Below are 14,477 nucleotides of genomic sequence, written 5' to 3'. Positions count from 1 at the left end.
CAAAATAACCCAAATTTTGTTTGAGGATTCATCCTTTCCCCATTCTCTGGCCATGTGGTCTGGATGGAGCTCCAACCTCCACTGCAGGGAGAAAGCAGGCAATCAGGTCCTGGGCCAATCAGTGCACCCCAGTCCCCTGGTTTAGAGGTAAGCCTTTCTCGGAGAGTGAACCTCAGGACTTGGCAGGGAATACTGGCTCCAGGACTGTCATTCTTTAGGGCTGTAATTGAACCTGGAAGGATGGAGTCCTGGGAACAGCGGCAAATCATCTTGTAAGCACGAAGGGAAAGTCAGTGTGTGAATGGAGGCAACACAGAGGAAGCAGAGCCAGGAGATGGGTAGAAGAGAAAAACGGGACCCTGAAGGCATCATTTGAGTACCTCCATCCTGAAGTCTTATCAACTCTGGATGTTCAACTGCAGGAACTAATACATACTTTTGGCTTTACTCCCTTTGACCCACGGTTCTTCTCCCTTCAACAAAGGGTCAAAATGATTCACCCTGGGGTTCAGGTGCCAGGCTTGCAGGAGTCCCAATCGTTTGTAATGAACATTTAGAATGCCTGGAATAATGCTCAAACGGAAACTCCCAGAGTTCTAAGTCACAAAGTTTAGAAAAATGAAACTGGTCTTGAAAAAGGTTTTAAGAGCCATTGTCCTTAACAATATATAATAGAGCCTCAATATAACAATGTAGAAGCTGTACTTTGAAATACACTGGATGTTGGTGGGTCTATCACAATGAGTATATAGTTGAATATACTCAAATATGTTAAGTCAAACAAAGATTATCTTGGAAACATAGCAAGGTTATGGGGGAAAAGGAAAAGGAACGAAACCATCATTTTTAAGGCTTATAGGATTTCTTTTAGGTTTCATATAAGTGATAATCTGTATGCTGATATTTAGGTTGAACCATTTGAAATTCAGTTTCATAGAGCTCAATCAAATAACAAAGCAGGAAAAAAGTCCACATTACTTCCTCTTTCAGATTTATTTAAACCGGAATATATATAGTATATTGAAAAAAGACCAAACCATTCATTTCTTATCCAACTATTCTTGTTTTATATGTAGGACAACCAAATGTGCTACATTTTCAAATCTTGCAATTTCAAAACAGTTTCTAAAAAAAAGAGTCCATATCTTGTGCAAATGTTAACATTCACTCACCTGCACGTTATAGAGGGGGTGCTTTGGTGCATTAACTTCCCTCAGCAAACGATGTGATATGTCCCTTAACTCTAGAAGTCTACAAGCAAGCTGAGGCTGCAAAAGTTTGGCCACTGATTTGGAAGATCTGGATATGCTGTTTAATCCTTGAATTAATGTTCCTCGGTTGATCCTCGCTAAGGCGACAGCCATTCTGATTTTGGACGGTTTCTGCATGGGTTCTCTTTTCTGGAAAATAAGCCTCTAAAAAATGAGTGATGTGTGATTCTCCCATGAATTATTACAATCTCCTTCAGACCGAGACCAAGTACCACATAACAGCACATTATGCATGGTCCTATGCATATACTCAGTGTCCAATAATTATATCCCACCCCCACGTACCTAAACTTTTGAATAAATGTATGATTTTTGCCTTAGCATAAATATCCAGAATTTAAGTTACTAGCCAAAAGATCTAAATTAAATGTTTCATTTTTCTCTCTGGGTTTCTTTATTTTTGCATTGATTTTTTAAAGAGCACTTTCAAAAGTAAGCAGTTCTTATTCAAATATTACTCAATGTTTGAATTATTTGAACAATAATTCTTATTCAAAACTGTTACAAATATTTTCCCAGTTTATTTAAAAAATTTAAATGATAAAGCATTCATATATAATGCACGGTACAATTAAAAAAAATAAAACAAATTCCCTATATACTAATAAACAAACTTAAGAAACTTTTACTTCTAAAAACTTCAAAACTTGTGAGCATTCTGACAGAAAAAATTTGTGGCATTAGCAAAACATATGACATGTAGATCTTTCCCTGCTGTACCAGAAAGTGAACCACAGAGAAATTATTTACAATGTGGTTAGACTGCATTCCAGGCAACAACAAGTATAGTTGCCATTATTCATTTAAGCAATGTTATGGCCTATTCTGGCTTTTTCATATATGACTTGGGGGAAACTAATGGTTTATAACACAAAAAGCAACTTTGAGTCTCTATTTGTTGAATCCAAATATATAAGTACAAAACATCTTTTAGATGGATTGTTTTGGTCTACAATGAGCAGCATATATTTGCTTAAGAGCTAATGTACTGTATATTTACTTTAAATGCCTCAACTGTTATCCTGAAGAAATAAATTTATTATTGCTGTTTTTGTCATTAAAGTTCAATGCTTCTCTTACTGTTTTAATATTGGTGACTGGAGATAACCAAAAAGTGTACTAGCCTTTCAACGAGGATGTACATCTGCAGCATCAGTCAGTTAAGCGTCTGCCTTTGGCTCAGGTCATGATCTCAGAGTCGTGGATCGAGCCCCTAGTTGGGCTCCCTGCTCAACGGGGAACCTGCTTCTCCCCCTCCCCTGCCGCTGCTCATGCTCTCTCTGGCTCTCTCTCTCTCTCTTTCTCCCTCTCTCAAAAAAATAAATAAAATCTTTTAAAAAAATAAATATTTGCCTCTGTAGAGAATAAGACTATCTGTAATTGATAATCCATGAATCAAAACTCTCCCGTAGGATCATATAATTTGTGTTGACCAAAATATAGCATTTATGATAAACAATATTTTTAAAAATTCAGGTGTGCATTAAAATAATGCTTCAGTGCACTTTGTATTATATTTCTCATTTTAATATTGTCATAAATTCATAGCTTTTTCCAACAGACTCAACTTGTTCCTAGTTAATATCATCTTTGTTTCCTTTTAATGCTGAAATCATTACAATTTGATGACTGTGCTTCCCTTCATGGTTTTTTTTTAAGATTTCATTTATTTATTTGAGAGAGAGAGAGAGCACAAGCAGGGGGAGCGGCAGGCAGAGGGAGAAGCAGGGAGCCCACTGTGGGACTCGACCCCAGGACTCTGGGATCATGATTTGAGCCAAAGGCAGACCCTTAACCGACTGAGCCATCCAGGCGCCTCTCCCTTCATGGTTTTTAAAATGCTTTCCTTTTTCAATACTTTCACAGATATCTCTGAATCTCTGAAAGAAACATTACCTCTAGCAACAAAATATCTGACTTTTATTCTCTCTGACACAAAACATACAGTCAGCTTGTTCCCAAGAAGACCATTACTGCTTTTCAGAATAGTATTAGAAACCAAATCTAGACATTGAGGTGCATGGTGGGGTTTTTTTGAGGCTCTGAGAATAGAAAGGAAACAACAGAGGAGAGGCTACTTACAGTCCTGGAGATGCAGAATGAGATTTTCCTCTTTTTTTTTAAAAAAAATAGTCACCAGTTTATAGTGATGATTCCAATTCACTCTTACCTTCAGTGAATTTTTAAAATAGGCTCTGGTAAAAAATTGTTAAATAAAAGGTTTCTTTTTTCCTTTTTTTGAGCTACCAGCTTTTCCCTTTGTCTACTATATATGCTATATATTTTCCTAACAAGCCACGTGTGTAAATTTAAATGCTGACCCCAAATGAAGAAGTGCTCATTTCTTTCCCCTGGTTTTGTTTGACTCTTGTCCTAAGCATCCTGGAATTGGCTGCAAAATGTGCAAGTTTACATGATTCTTTTTGTCATCATTATCATCTGAGTACGTTACCAGATGTGAGAAAAGAAATTCCAACTCCCTTCCCCCCCCACCTCAGAGACACACAACGGTAATAATCATTTACCACAAGAAACCTAGTATCAATTAATCAGATTGTTTCGAGAATCCTGCTCCAAATTTCGCTATTTGGATATATCCTGCTTTCCTGTTTTTTTTTGTTTTTTGTTTTTTTTTTCCTAGAGCCATACTCATCTCTGTATCATCAACTGTTTTAATGCTGAACTCCAATTTCTATTCATCAGCTTTTTACTACTCTACATCCAAAAAAACCAACCTGTCAGCAAGTCTTATTCAATTCTTTCTCTCAATAGTCCTAGAATTTGACCACTTCTCACTACCCCCCTGTGCCAAAACTCAGTCCATTGCATTTATCCACCATCTCTTCTCCAGACTAGTAAATTAGCCTCCTCAATGGTCTCTCTGCTTCCATCCTTGTCTATGTTCACTCTATTCCTCAACACCTCAGCCAGAGAGATACCATTAAAACTTAGATCCTATCTTGCTTTTCTGCTCTGCTGCTTCAGTGGCTTCCTAGTGCACTCAGTATAAAAGCCAAATTACAAACAGTGGTCTACAAAGCCCGACAAAGGTTGTCTTTTCTTTACCTCCCTAACCTCATTGTCTTTTTTTCTCTCCCTTTCTTCCTCGCTGCTTGTTGAGTTTGTTAAGTATACTCCCACCTCAGGGACTTAGCACTAGCTATGCCATTTGATTTTTCAAAGGTACCAAGGTTTCCTCACTTGCTTCCCTCAAGTCTTAGTTCAAGAATTACTTTCTCTAAGACCCTCTTAGTCACCCTACCTCAATGGTCAATTGTTCTCCTTGTTCCCACCCATATTTCATATCTCTGCCATATTTCTTCTTCTTCTTAAGACCTATCATTAACATAACATATAGTTTATTTTCCTTGTTTCTTGTTTTCCTACTTGACTAGGATGTAAGTTCTATGACAGCAGTGTTTTATATCTATTTGGATCACTGATCTTTCCCCAGTACCTAGAATAGTGTCTGGTGGATAGTAAGGTACTCTATAAATATTTGTTGAAATGAATAAATGAGGAGTATCAGAAAATATAACAAATTAACATAGAGAAATAGAGAAATATACCAAATATTAAATTAGAAACCACCCTGAAAGTTTTCAATGTACAATGTGCTCTGTAACTTTGACAATTATGACAGTGTCCCACTAGAAACAACACACCAAAGACAAAAATATAACTGAATTATAGAACATGATCCTATCTCATCATATTTAGAAATTCTATACTAATAAAAGTAATTTCCAGATGTCACTGGTGCAGCCCCAAGAGTTTTGTCCTACGTGTTATAAAAAAAAAAAAAAAGAAGCCAAGAGAATTCAGAAAAGTACATCTACAGTTATAAAAATCCAAAGTTTTATATGGATTCTAATATGTTCTGCTTATAACTCCCAATTTTATAGTATAAGGTTAAGTGCAAGATAATTACAGAATAAAACACATAATTGTCTTTCATAATTAAAACCACAAAAATTGACCCTATTTTACCACAAAGGATTTCTCTCATTCAAGTAAAGATCATCTAAATTAAAACTTTTTAGTTTCCTAACTGTAAAATACATTTTTCATTTGTTCAAATGTAAAAGTTTAGTATTTTTAAACTCTCATATGGAAATCATTTGCGATTTGCAAATGAAAACCTTTAAAAATCATTGTTTTTGCTAAAGGAAGTGGATACTGAACGTACTGGGGTCTGCGTTGGACTGGAGCGTACATGACATCAGAAGCCATGACCTCACGCTAAGATTCTAAAATTAACTTCCCTCAGCCCCAGGAAGAAAATTTCCTTCAAAATCATGAGTCATAAAGAACTATTTAATAACCACTATTCTTGGATATATCCTTCTATAAAAATCCCACCATCACTCCCACCAAAACTTTTATTTGTTTCAGGCCAACAATATGGCCTTTTCCTAAATAAATAAATGCCTAAAACCTTTTTAAAAAGTTTTAAATATTAATCATGAAATTTAGAGATTTAAAATCCAACCCAATTAATTAAAACCCTCTAAGCATTCTTAAAACCACTCCTTTCAGTATGCTTGGGAATTATGGATCATCCCCAAAATAATAAAATTTGTAGTATTTACAATCTGACCTTTCAAGTATAATTTAGTTACCCAAGTATTAGCATTGTTTTCTGAATAATTTATTTTTGAAGTACAAGTAACTTCAATATGTCACAATATCCCCTAAGAACTTGGATTTCTTGCCAATCTCAGCAAATTAAATGGTGGAAAAAGAACAATGTGTGTTAAAAATGAGACATAAAGTAACTGTTTATATTCTTCTCTGAATGAAGTAAAGTTCTTATAAGTAAATAACTTCGGTGTGTTGGAAATAGGAACTCAGAGTTCTTTCTTTGGGATCAGAATATCAAGCTATTTCACTATTAAACCAAATTTATGGCTCTAGTGATAATGAAGCTATTCAGGGGGTAGGAAGAGAGGAAGGGAGTTGTAAAGAAAGTTGCAACTTCTTAGATTATTAAACCCAGTTTCCTTAATGTCGTCAATGGTGAGAGAATCACAACTTGGAAGGGGAAACAGGGCTTCCCAGACTGTGCCAGTCTCAGCCATTTCACATCCTAGACCAAGCATGGTCACCTGCCCATTCCTTCTCTAGTACTCCAGAGCATACTCAAGAAAAATCTCCAACATTGAAAAAGCCTTTATACTAAAACTAGGGGAATTCCAAAGGGGGAAGCAACTAGACAATGAGTCTAAGATACAGATTTATAAAATCTGGTTTGTAGTCTGGAGCTTTTAAGCCTCATCCTATCCTACTTAGTGGACCACCATTGGGATGCGATCTTACCACTAGGTATCCAGATATATACACTTCAGTATCAGCCCTCCCCAAAGTCTAGACCCAAGACTAATGCCATTGGTTCATATGTACTTGATATTCTGGGAACATGCTATGCAGTTTCACACTTTTTGTCCTAATGGACACTGCTTCCTCTGCTCCTATCCACTTACCCTATCCTTTTTTTCACTTTGAAAATTCATATTCATCCTCTGAAACCCAGTTTAAGCATCCTTCCTCCATAAAGCCTTCTCTGACCATCTTAGGTAGAGCCATTCATTCCTCCAAGTTGGATTTACCTCTTACCATATTCCAAAACAATTACTTGTTTACAATTCTGTCTCCATTAGATTAAGCTAATTGACTGAAAGCATCCTGTCTTATCTCTGTATTCCCTCTCCCCAGTCCCAGCCAATAGGAAAGTATTTAGTAAATGTCTGATGCCTGGTTGTATGGATGAATGTTTAAAAGTGGCTCTAATATCTCTCCTTTGGAATGAAATATATAGACTTTGTGATTACTATGTTACTCAGAGAGCTTTTTTGTTTACTTCCAGGTTTTGGCTATGTTCCTCATGTTTGATATGGCCAAAACTCTGATATCTGGATGAGGAAATTATTACTGTACCATGTAACTTTACAACATATTCTATTCCAACTGTGGTCTAGATGACTAAATATACTTTTCCATTAAGAGCTGTGTACTTTTAAGTAAACTAGGTTACAAAATGTTACTTTTTCCTGATCAGATGTCTTTTCAGAATTCTCTACCTATTCCCTCTTCCACTCCCCATATTTTATCTGTCTCAAATGCTTTTGGGAGCAGAGGTTATACAAAACATATGCACATATGCTTTGTTTAAACTGATATCACTATTTTCTTTCCACATTAAAACATACACCCATACCTTATTTATCTTTCCATTATTATAATTTATGTTGGTTTTTTTTTCACTAATTTAACTGCCATAGATTTTAGTTAAAATATATCTAGGTATTTTCCTGATTTTTATATTAAGCAAATCTTAAGTAAATGTAGCAAACTACATACATTGCAACTGTGGCTACGAGAGAGCTCCACAGTTCCAATCTAACAACACGGTGATTATCTTTAAAATTATCTATCTCATTTCTTTGTCCACCATCTTTCTGCTTTCCATAGACCCACCCACTGAGTAAGATTTGAAATTTGTTCTTCTGAGGCAAAATTAACTTCTCCCTAAGCTTCAGGCACTGATCTCAAAGTCAAGCATTAAATAATGGATATGATATTAAAAATACAATATACTTTTTGTAATCCTTTTCAAAGTCATGAAATCACATTACCTGATTAGACTGTGATAATCTTAGGATGGTAGGGAATTCATCTTTAAACTCATCTATAAGGTCCATGATGACTTTCTGGATCCCCTCGACTGAGACAAAAAGAAGTTAGGGGGGAAAAAACTTAACGAAAAACATCACCTAACCACAATTCAAAAGAACATGGGACACTGGGTCCACTTTTTAAGTCCCTGGGAAAGCAAGTGAACCCTAGGGGACTTTATTCCCCATTGTTTCCCACACCCATATCCCCTTTACAATGAGATTGCATATACTTCTTCCAGAAAAGTTCTTCAACACCTGCCCACATATCCACCCAACAGGTTTGATTGGCATGACAAATTCTTGCTTGGGTTCCTAGTGCTTGGCAAGTTTGCACGCCAGGACAACACTTGTCCTACTCTGCCATTAGTGAGGGATGAGGGCACCCTTCCACTCAGGAAAGCAGGCAAGGACAGAACCTACAGCTCATTGCCAGAATTCTTTGTTACTGCACAATGGGCCTCTGAGAGCTTGTTACAGAATCTTCTGAAACCACTCTGGCAGTGAGAAGGGGAAGAATGTGTTTGAAGGCATAAGGGGAGGAGAAAGGAGAATGAAAAATAAACCATACTAAGGAGTTCTGCATTATTTGGAATTTTGACCCAACTTCTACAGTGATACCTCAACTAATGGATCATCTGAGAACAAAGCTCCCTTTGAAGAGAGTTGGCATATGCTTTAAAAGAAATGCTTCACACATGATGCCAAGAGGAAAAGAAACACCAGAAGTTAGTTCAGAAAGACTTCTGAACAGATTGTTTTTCCTTCACTCAAATAAAGATCACTAGGTCAAAAACAAGCAAAATTATAAAATCTATGGTTTCTCTTCTTTAAAATTCCTCTTCCTCCTCCTTCTTCTTCTACTTCTTCCTCATCTTTTTCCCTCCTAGTACTCTCCCACTCCATTATTTTCCATTTATCAAATCTAGGAAGAATTTCATATCATGTGGATTTGATTGAATACCTAGTTAATATTTTAGTGTGGATGAATTTGGAGTTGATTTTAATTTGAAGCCTTTACAATGAATTGTAGCTAGACCATTGTCTTTGTCAAGCATAAGCTGTGGGTGCTAGAGGTTTGTTCATTGGAGCTGTCTAGGAAATAGAAAAATGTGAAGCCTGCCAGATCCCTGCCTTCAATTTGTCTTTAGTCCTAATCTGTCTGAGAACACTCTTCACCACACCACAAATACTTCTCTTAACTTTAGAATAACATGCTTTCCTCCACCCTGACCCTAATGCTTAAGATAATTACACCCTTAATATGTGGAAGTTGCAATCCTTTGCCAGAAAGAAAATCTTATTAGACAATGATGAACACACAAACTGCAAGTCTGTAAGAAATGTAACCCTTTATTTGTCCTACTATGATATGTCCTATCAGAATTTACCCCAGAGGAACAGTTGGCTGTCCCTTCTCTCTTCTGTCTTCTTCCCTGTTTTCCAATCTCATTGACCCCCTAAGTTCTTTTCATCCATCTGCCCACCTCCTGATGTCTGTCCTAGCTACCAATTGGTTTCATCCAGTTTTTTTTTCTCTTCTTATTAGTTCTCACCCTCCTAAGCATCTTATGAAATTAACAAATCTGTAAGAAAAAACGGGTCCTCATGCTAGTATTGTCCACACTTAAAGCATTACCAGACTCTGTGTCATGCTAACAAAGTTCTTTCTGTCTTTGCTTTCTTAATGACTCTCCTTGGGAGAGGAATGATGAAAAAAAGACAGGGGGTAATGAGATTTTAAAAAATCCTACCCCGCCACACTTATTTTATATTTGTGACCATATCTGATCATATTATGGGTTTTACTTAATTTTAATTATGGCTATATCCTTATGTATCTTATGTTATTTCAGGTAATAAAGTTAGACAAAATAAATAATGTTAATGGTTATCTTCTTTAACTATGTTTTCTTTACAGCTCATGATACAGTGCTCCACACTTACAAAAATTAATTAGGAAACAGTTACAAATACCTTCAAATTTTATAACAGCCCTGCAAATTTATTTGTATTTAAAAGGCTTTAATACAGAAAAAAAGAATCTCTTATTTGCACAAAGCTTGGAAGAAAATGAACATTTTACACTGTAAGTGAAGGCAGTATAAGCTTAATTAGAAAATAAAGAGTTTTGGGATTCAGTCAGAACCCGGTTTGAATTCCAACTCTATCACCTACCTACCTACCAGGCTGTGTAACCTTGGGCAAATTATGTTTTCTTAACCTAACTTTCACATTTCAAAATGTGACAGAACTTATTTAATGGACCAGATATGTTCAATAGATGGCAGTCATTGTTAAATACACAGCAGCTACTTTGTTTTTTAAAGATTTTATTTATTTATTTGAGACAGAGTGAGAGCAAGAGTGAGAGAAAGAGAGAGAAAGCATGAGTGGGGCCCGTTCGGGGGCCTGGGGAGGGGGGCAAAGGGTGAGGGAGAAGCAGGCTCTCCACTGAGCAGGGAGCTGGATGCAGGGCTCCATCTCAGGCCCCTGAGATCATGACCTGAGCTAAAGGCAGATGCTTAACCGACTGAGCCACCCAGGCGCCCCTACAACAGCTACTTTGTTTTGGGAAAGTTTGCAAAATTTGGGTGAAAAGTCAATACTGAGTTTGCCCTGTTCACATGGGTTTCAGCCTGTTTTAATTTTGCACACAACTGGCTGGAACCCTGATAACCATCCTAACTAGATCCTTCCCTTAAACCTACTTCGAACTCAACTGATACAGACCTATACTTCTGATTTCAAGTATTATCTGTCAAGTCTCAAGAACAAATTCTTTCAGAATCATCCTTGGCCCAGTCAAGGATTTGGACTGGAACCCACCTCCTTTGGGTGCCAACTCACAAGTGGATTAGTTCTGTTCGTCCCAGTGCTATGTTCCTCCAGCTCACAGCATGCTCTGAGACTCTGTAAATCTCAGTTAAAGGTAAATGTTTAATAATGTCAAAATAATTTTTTAAGATTTATTTATTTATTTGAGAAAGAGAACACATGTGAGCAGGGGGAGAGGAGAGAGAGAATCTACAAGTAGACTCCCCACTAAGCGTGACTCAGGGCAAGATCCCAGGACCCTGAGATCATGATCTGAGCCTAAACAAAGAATTTCGACTGAGCCACCCAGGCACCCCTCAAAGTAATTTTAAAAATCATTATCTGGAGGAAGTGTACGGACACTTACTGAGGTCAAATACATACTAGTTAACTGTTGTTAAAGGATAAACTGAGGGACATTAAGAATTTTAAGAATTTATTTGAACAAAAATTTATTCTCATCAGGCATCACCAAACCAGAAGTGATTAGAAGTACTTCACAGACTGCCCTTAGGGGCAAGGCTTTTATACAGAAGACATGGAAGCAAAGAAGCAAATTATTTGACTGGGTATAGTTCAAGGGCTTGCATTCTTTAGGAAAGCCTAGTTGGCTGTTTGTTACTGGTCATCCTTAGGTTTAGACTGCATAATCCTGAGGCATTTACAGGCTTAGGTTTTGGTTTGCTTGTGTCGGCTGCTAAGGCATGGGAGCCACCTCAGTCTAATGGCCTCTTTGCTTAATTAATTTAACACTGTGCTATGAGCTAGGTTACACCACTCATCTCTTAATTCTTGTAATAACTCTCAGAGGTAGGAATGTTTTGAAAGCAATCTGAAAATATCAAACAAAGCAATACATTAATATTACCCATACCAATATATTGGGAATATATCCCTATTTAAAAAATCCTTAATAATACTTTGTATAAAGATAGTTAATGCAAGGCCATTCAGGATGGCATAAATTGTAAGTAATTCAAATTCAGGTTTCCTCTGCTATCAGAAAGAGCTTTTCTATTCCTAGGAAACATTTTGTAAGCCAAAACGGAGTAAAGTGAAGAAGCAATTATCATTAATTTATACAGAAAGTTATTTTGACTGTTTCCAGACCAAAAAGTAACCTCTTTCAGGCTTTTCTGATACCATAGGACACATCTTGCTAAGGGATATACAAAATAAATTGAGGTAAAGCACAGATGCTCACAGACACGGTTCAAAGCTATCACAGCTTCATACTGAGTGTAGTTCCGGGGAGGGAGCTTGGCAGGGCCACTCTTGCTGTTCGGGTGCCCACACCCTCTATAACGGCTTACTGCAACACACACACACTGAATGCTATTTTCATTTTTTCATAAAAGTGAAAATCCTCTTTGAATTTCTTTTGGATAATGAAAACAGGTACCACCACCAGGTCTTTCATAAAAGCCCAGTGGTATAACACAAACTTTTGAAAAGTAGGGGAACCTGTACCTAACATTCCTCAAATGATTGCTACCCCAAAACTATAGAAAAGCTTCTGCTCATTATATTTGTAAAATGTGGACTCCTTAAAAATCTAACTATGCACATAAACTGAACAAAATGTGTAGAAAACAATACAGTTCATAACAACCCAAAGTTTATATGTACACAAACAAGGCTTAGAAAGGAAAATACTAATAAAAATCAGTGTTAATTGGGTTCTTTATTCCTAAAAAGTTGTGTGTCATGGCAGACAAGGCACACAAATTTTTAAAAATACTACAGAAAAACTGTTTCCATATGATTATTCACTTATGTCTAATGATTAAATGCCAAGTTTATGTCATGAAGTATGATTGAAAGTATGATAGTATATCACTTTGCTCAGAGACTAGAGAAAAGTTTTATATAAATCAGTCTAGTGTGTAGGAGAAGTCTCCACTTCTACTGTCAAAGGCTCAGACAGGTCCTGATGTTGGACAACAGATGCAGCAGACTGATAAAAGCCCATATATATATGTGTATTATATATATATATATACACACATACACACACAAGACTGCAGGATCCTTCTGGAAGAGAACCCAGATTTAATTACATTGGCCAGCTCTGACAAAGCCAGTCAAGTAACAATGCCTTAATTATCTTGGGGGAAAAGTGATTCTGAGCATAGGGTGGTGTATGTCACTCAGATCTATCCCTGATCTCACATCCAATAGGGATTCAGAGTAGATGGAATGAAAAGAGAGACCCTAAACACTCTTACTAAGCTTTCTTAAGACAGTGGACACAAATTAGCTATACAGTTAGGGTACCCCCTCCCACAAAAAGCAAAAAGGGAAAGGAGGCATTTTTAGGACTTTGCCAAAGATCTTTGGCTCTTTGTGTCATTGCATTAGCAGTGGTACTCATCATGAGGATGCAGTGTCCAGAACAGAGCCAAAACTGAAGCAGTGCCCAAGGGAGACATAATGGTATCCATAGAAGTAGTCACAAGTGCCAAGCAGATGCTACCTGCAAGGGAGCTGACCAGATTTGTTCTTAATAATTAGACACTTTTCAGGAATTCCCAAAAATACTTGGAGGGAAAGGAGCAGATTCAAGCCTTTGGAGAGATCTGAAGTTTTGCAGGTGGGGCAAAGCCAGTGAAGTATAGGTTACTATCATTCTTGTGATCCCTCTTGAATGCATAAGTTGACCAAGCATGGGAAATCCTGGGTCACAAGAGAAAGTGTCTAGACCTTCTCATTATAGTAAGAATTTGAGGCAGCTTGTGTGTAAACAGGATGTTTGTAACTTTAATCATTTGAAATGCACTAGGGGAACTTATTCTTTAAAAGTAATACTAGATAGGGATGCCTGGGTGGCTCAGTCGTTAAGCGTCTGCCTTCGGCTCAGGTCATGATCCCAGCGTCCTGGGCTCGAGTCCCACATCGGGCTCCCTGCTCAGCGGGGAGCCTGCTTCTCCCTCTGCCTGCCACTCTCTCTCAAATAAATAAATAAAATCTTAAATTAAAAAAAGGATGCATTATCTATAAAAAAAAAGTAACACTAGATAAAATTCTTCTGTACGGTAAATAATCATCTTCTTAATACCAAAAGTAAATACCTGCTATATATCTTGCAAATACAATTTTTCAAAAATGTTTCAAAACAGGTATATTTATATCATTTTGTTTCTTAAAAATTATTTAATAATTATATTCTAAAATTCCAGTTGTGTACCATTAATATTGAGTAGCCTCGGAAAGCCCAATGGAAGTACTCAAATAGTTATAATAAAGTGGCAGGCCATATAGGAGACAGAATTTGCAACGTTAGCATTGCTACACAATTGTGGGAATTGCTGAGGTTGGTTAGATGGTAGGAAGCTGAGAAGGTCAGACTTATTTGTTGTCTTTTTTCCCCCATCACAATATAAGCTCCATAAGTTCAGGGTCTTTGGTTAGCTCAAGGCTATATTCCCAAAACCAGGACAGTGCTTTTATGTATTTTTTAATTTTACAATATTACAATGAATATTTCCTGAATGCATATAATCAAATCTATTATACATGTCTCAGGTAGGATGAAAAATTTTACCATTAACAAATTCATCATAGAGTCAACCAACTGACATGTAAATACAGGACACATAAGACACATTACACACACACACACACACACACACACACACAATGTTTATCACACATTATGGGAAGAACACTCTTCCCCACATACAAAGCACTACATTTTTATTTATTTTACCCATCA

The 14,477-nt window shown here is 36.9% G+C and overlaps 1 protein-coding gene across 2 annotated transcripts in view; it reads right to left on the bottom strand.

The window, feature by feature from the left end:
- Positions 1–14,477, bottom strand: part of SPATA9 (spermatogenesis associated 9) — a 73,821-nt gene that overhangs the window by 15,697 nt on the left and 43,647 nt on the right. For both annotated transcript variants that reach the window (XM_081826541.1, XM_081826543.1), the window contains 2 exons: positions 7,907–7,995; positions 1,173–1,400 (listed from right to left, as the gene is read on the bottom strand). In XM_081826541.1, the coding sequence (XP_081682667.1) occupies positions 1,173–1,400; positions 7,907–7,972 (294 nt within the window). In that variant the 5' untranslated portion in view covers positions 7,973–7,995. The remainder of the gene's footprint in view (positions 1–1,172; positions 1,401–7,906; positions 7,996–14,477) is intronic.

Source organism: Leptonychotes weddellii, chromosome 7, assembly GCF_054177405.1.
Source record: "Leptonychotes weddellii isolate Sample4059 chromosome 7, ASM5417740v2, whole genome shotgun sequence".
NCBI lineage: Eukaryota > Metazoa > Chordata > Mammalia > Carnivora > Phocidae > Leptonychotes > Leptonychotes weddellii.
Note: the sequence above shows the minus strand (reverse complement) of the source record. Positions and strands in the feature narration are given on the sequence as shown.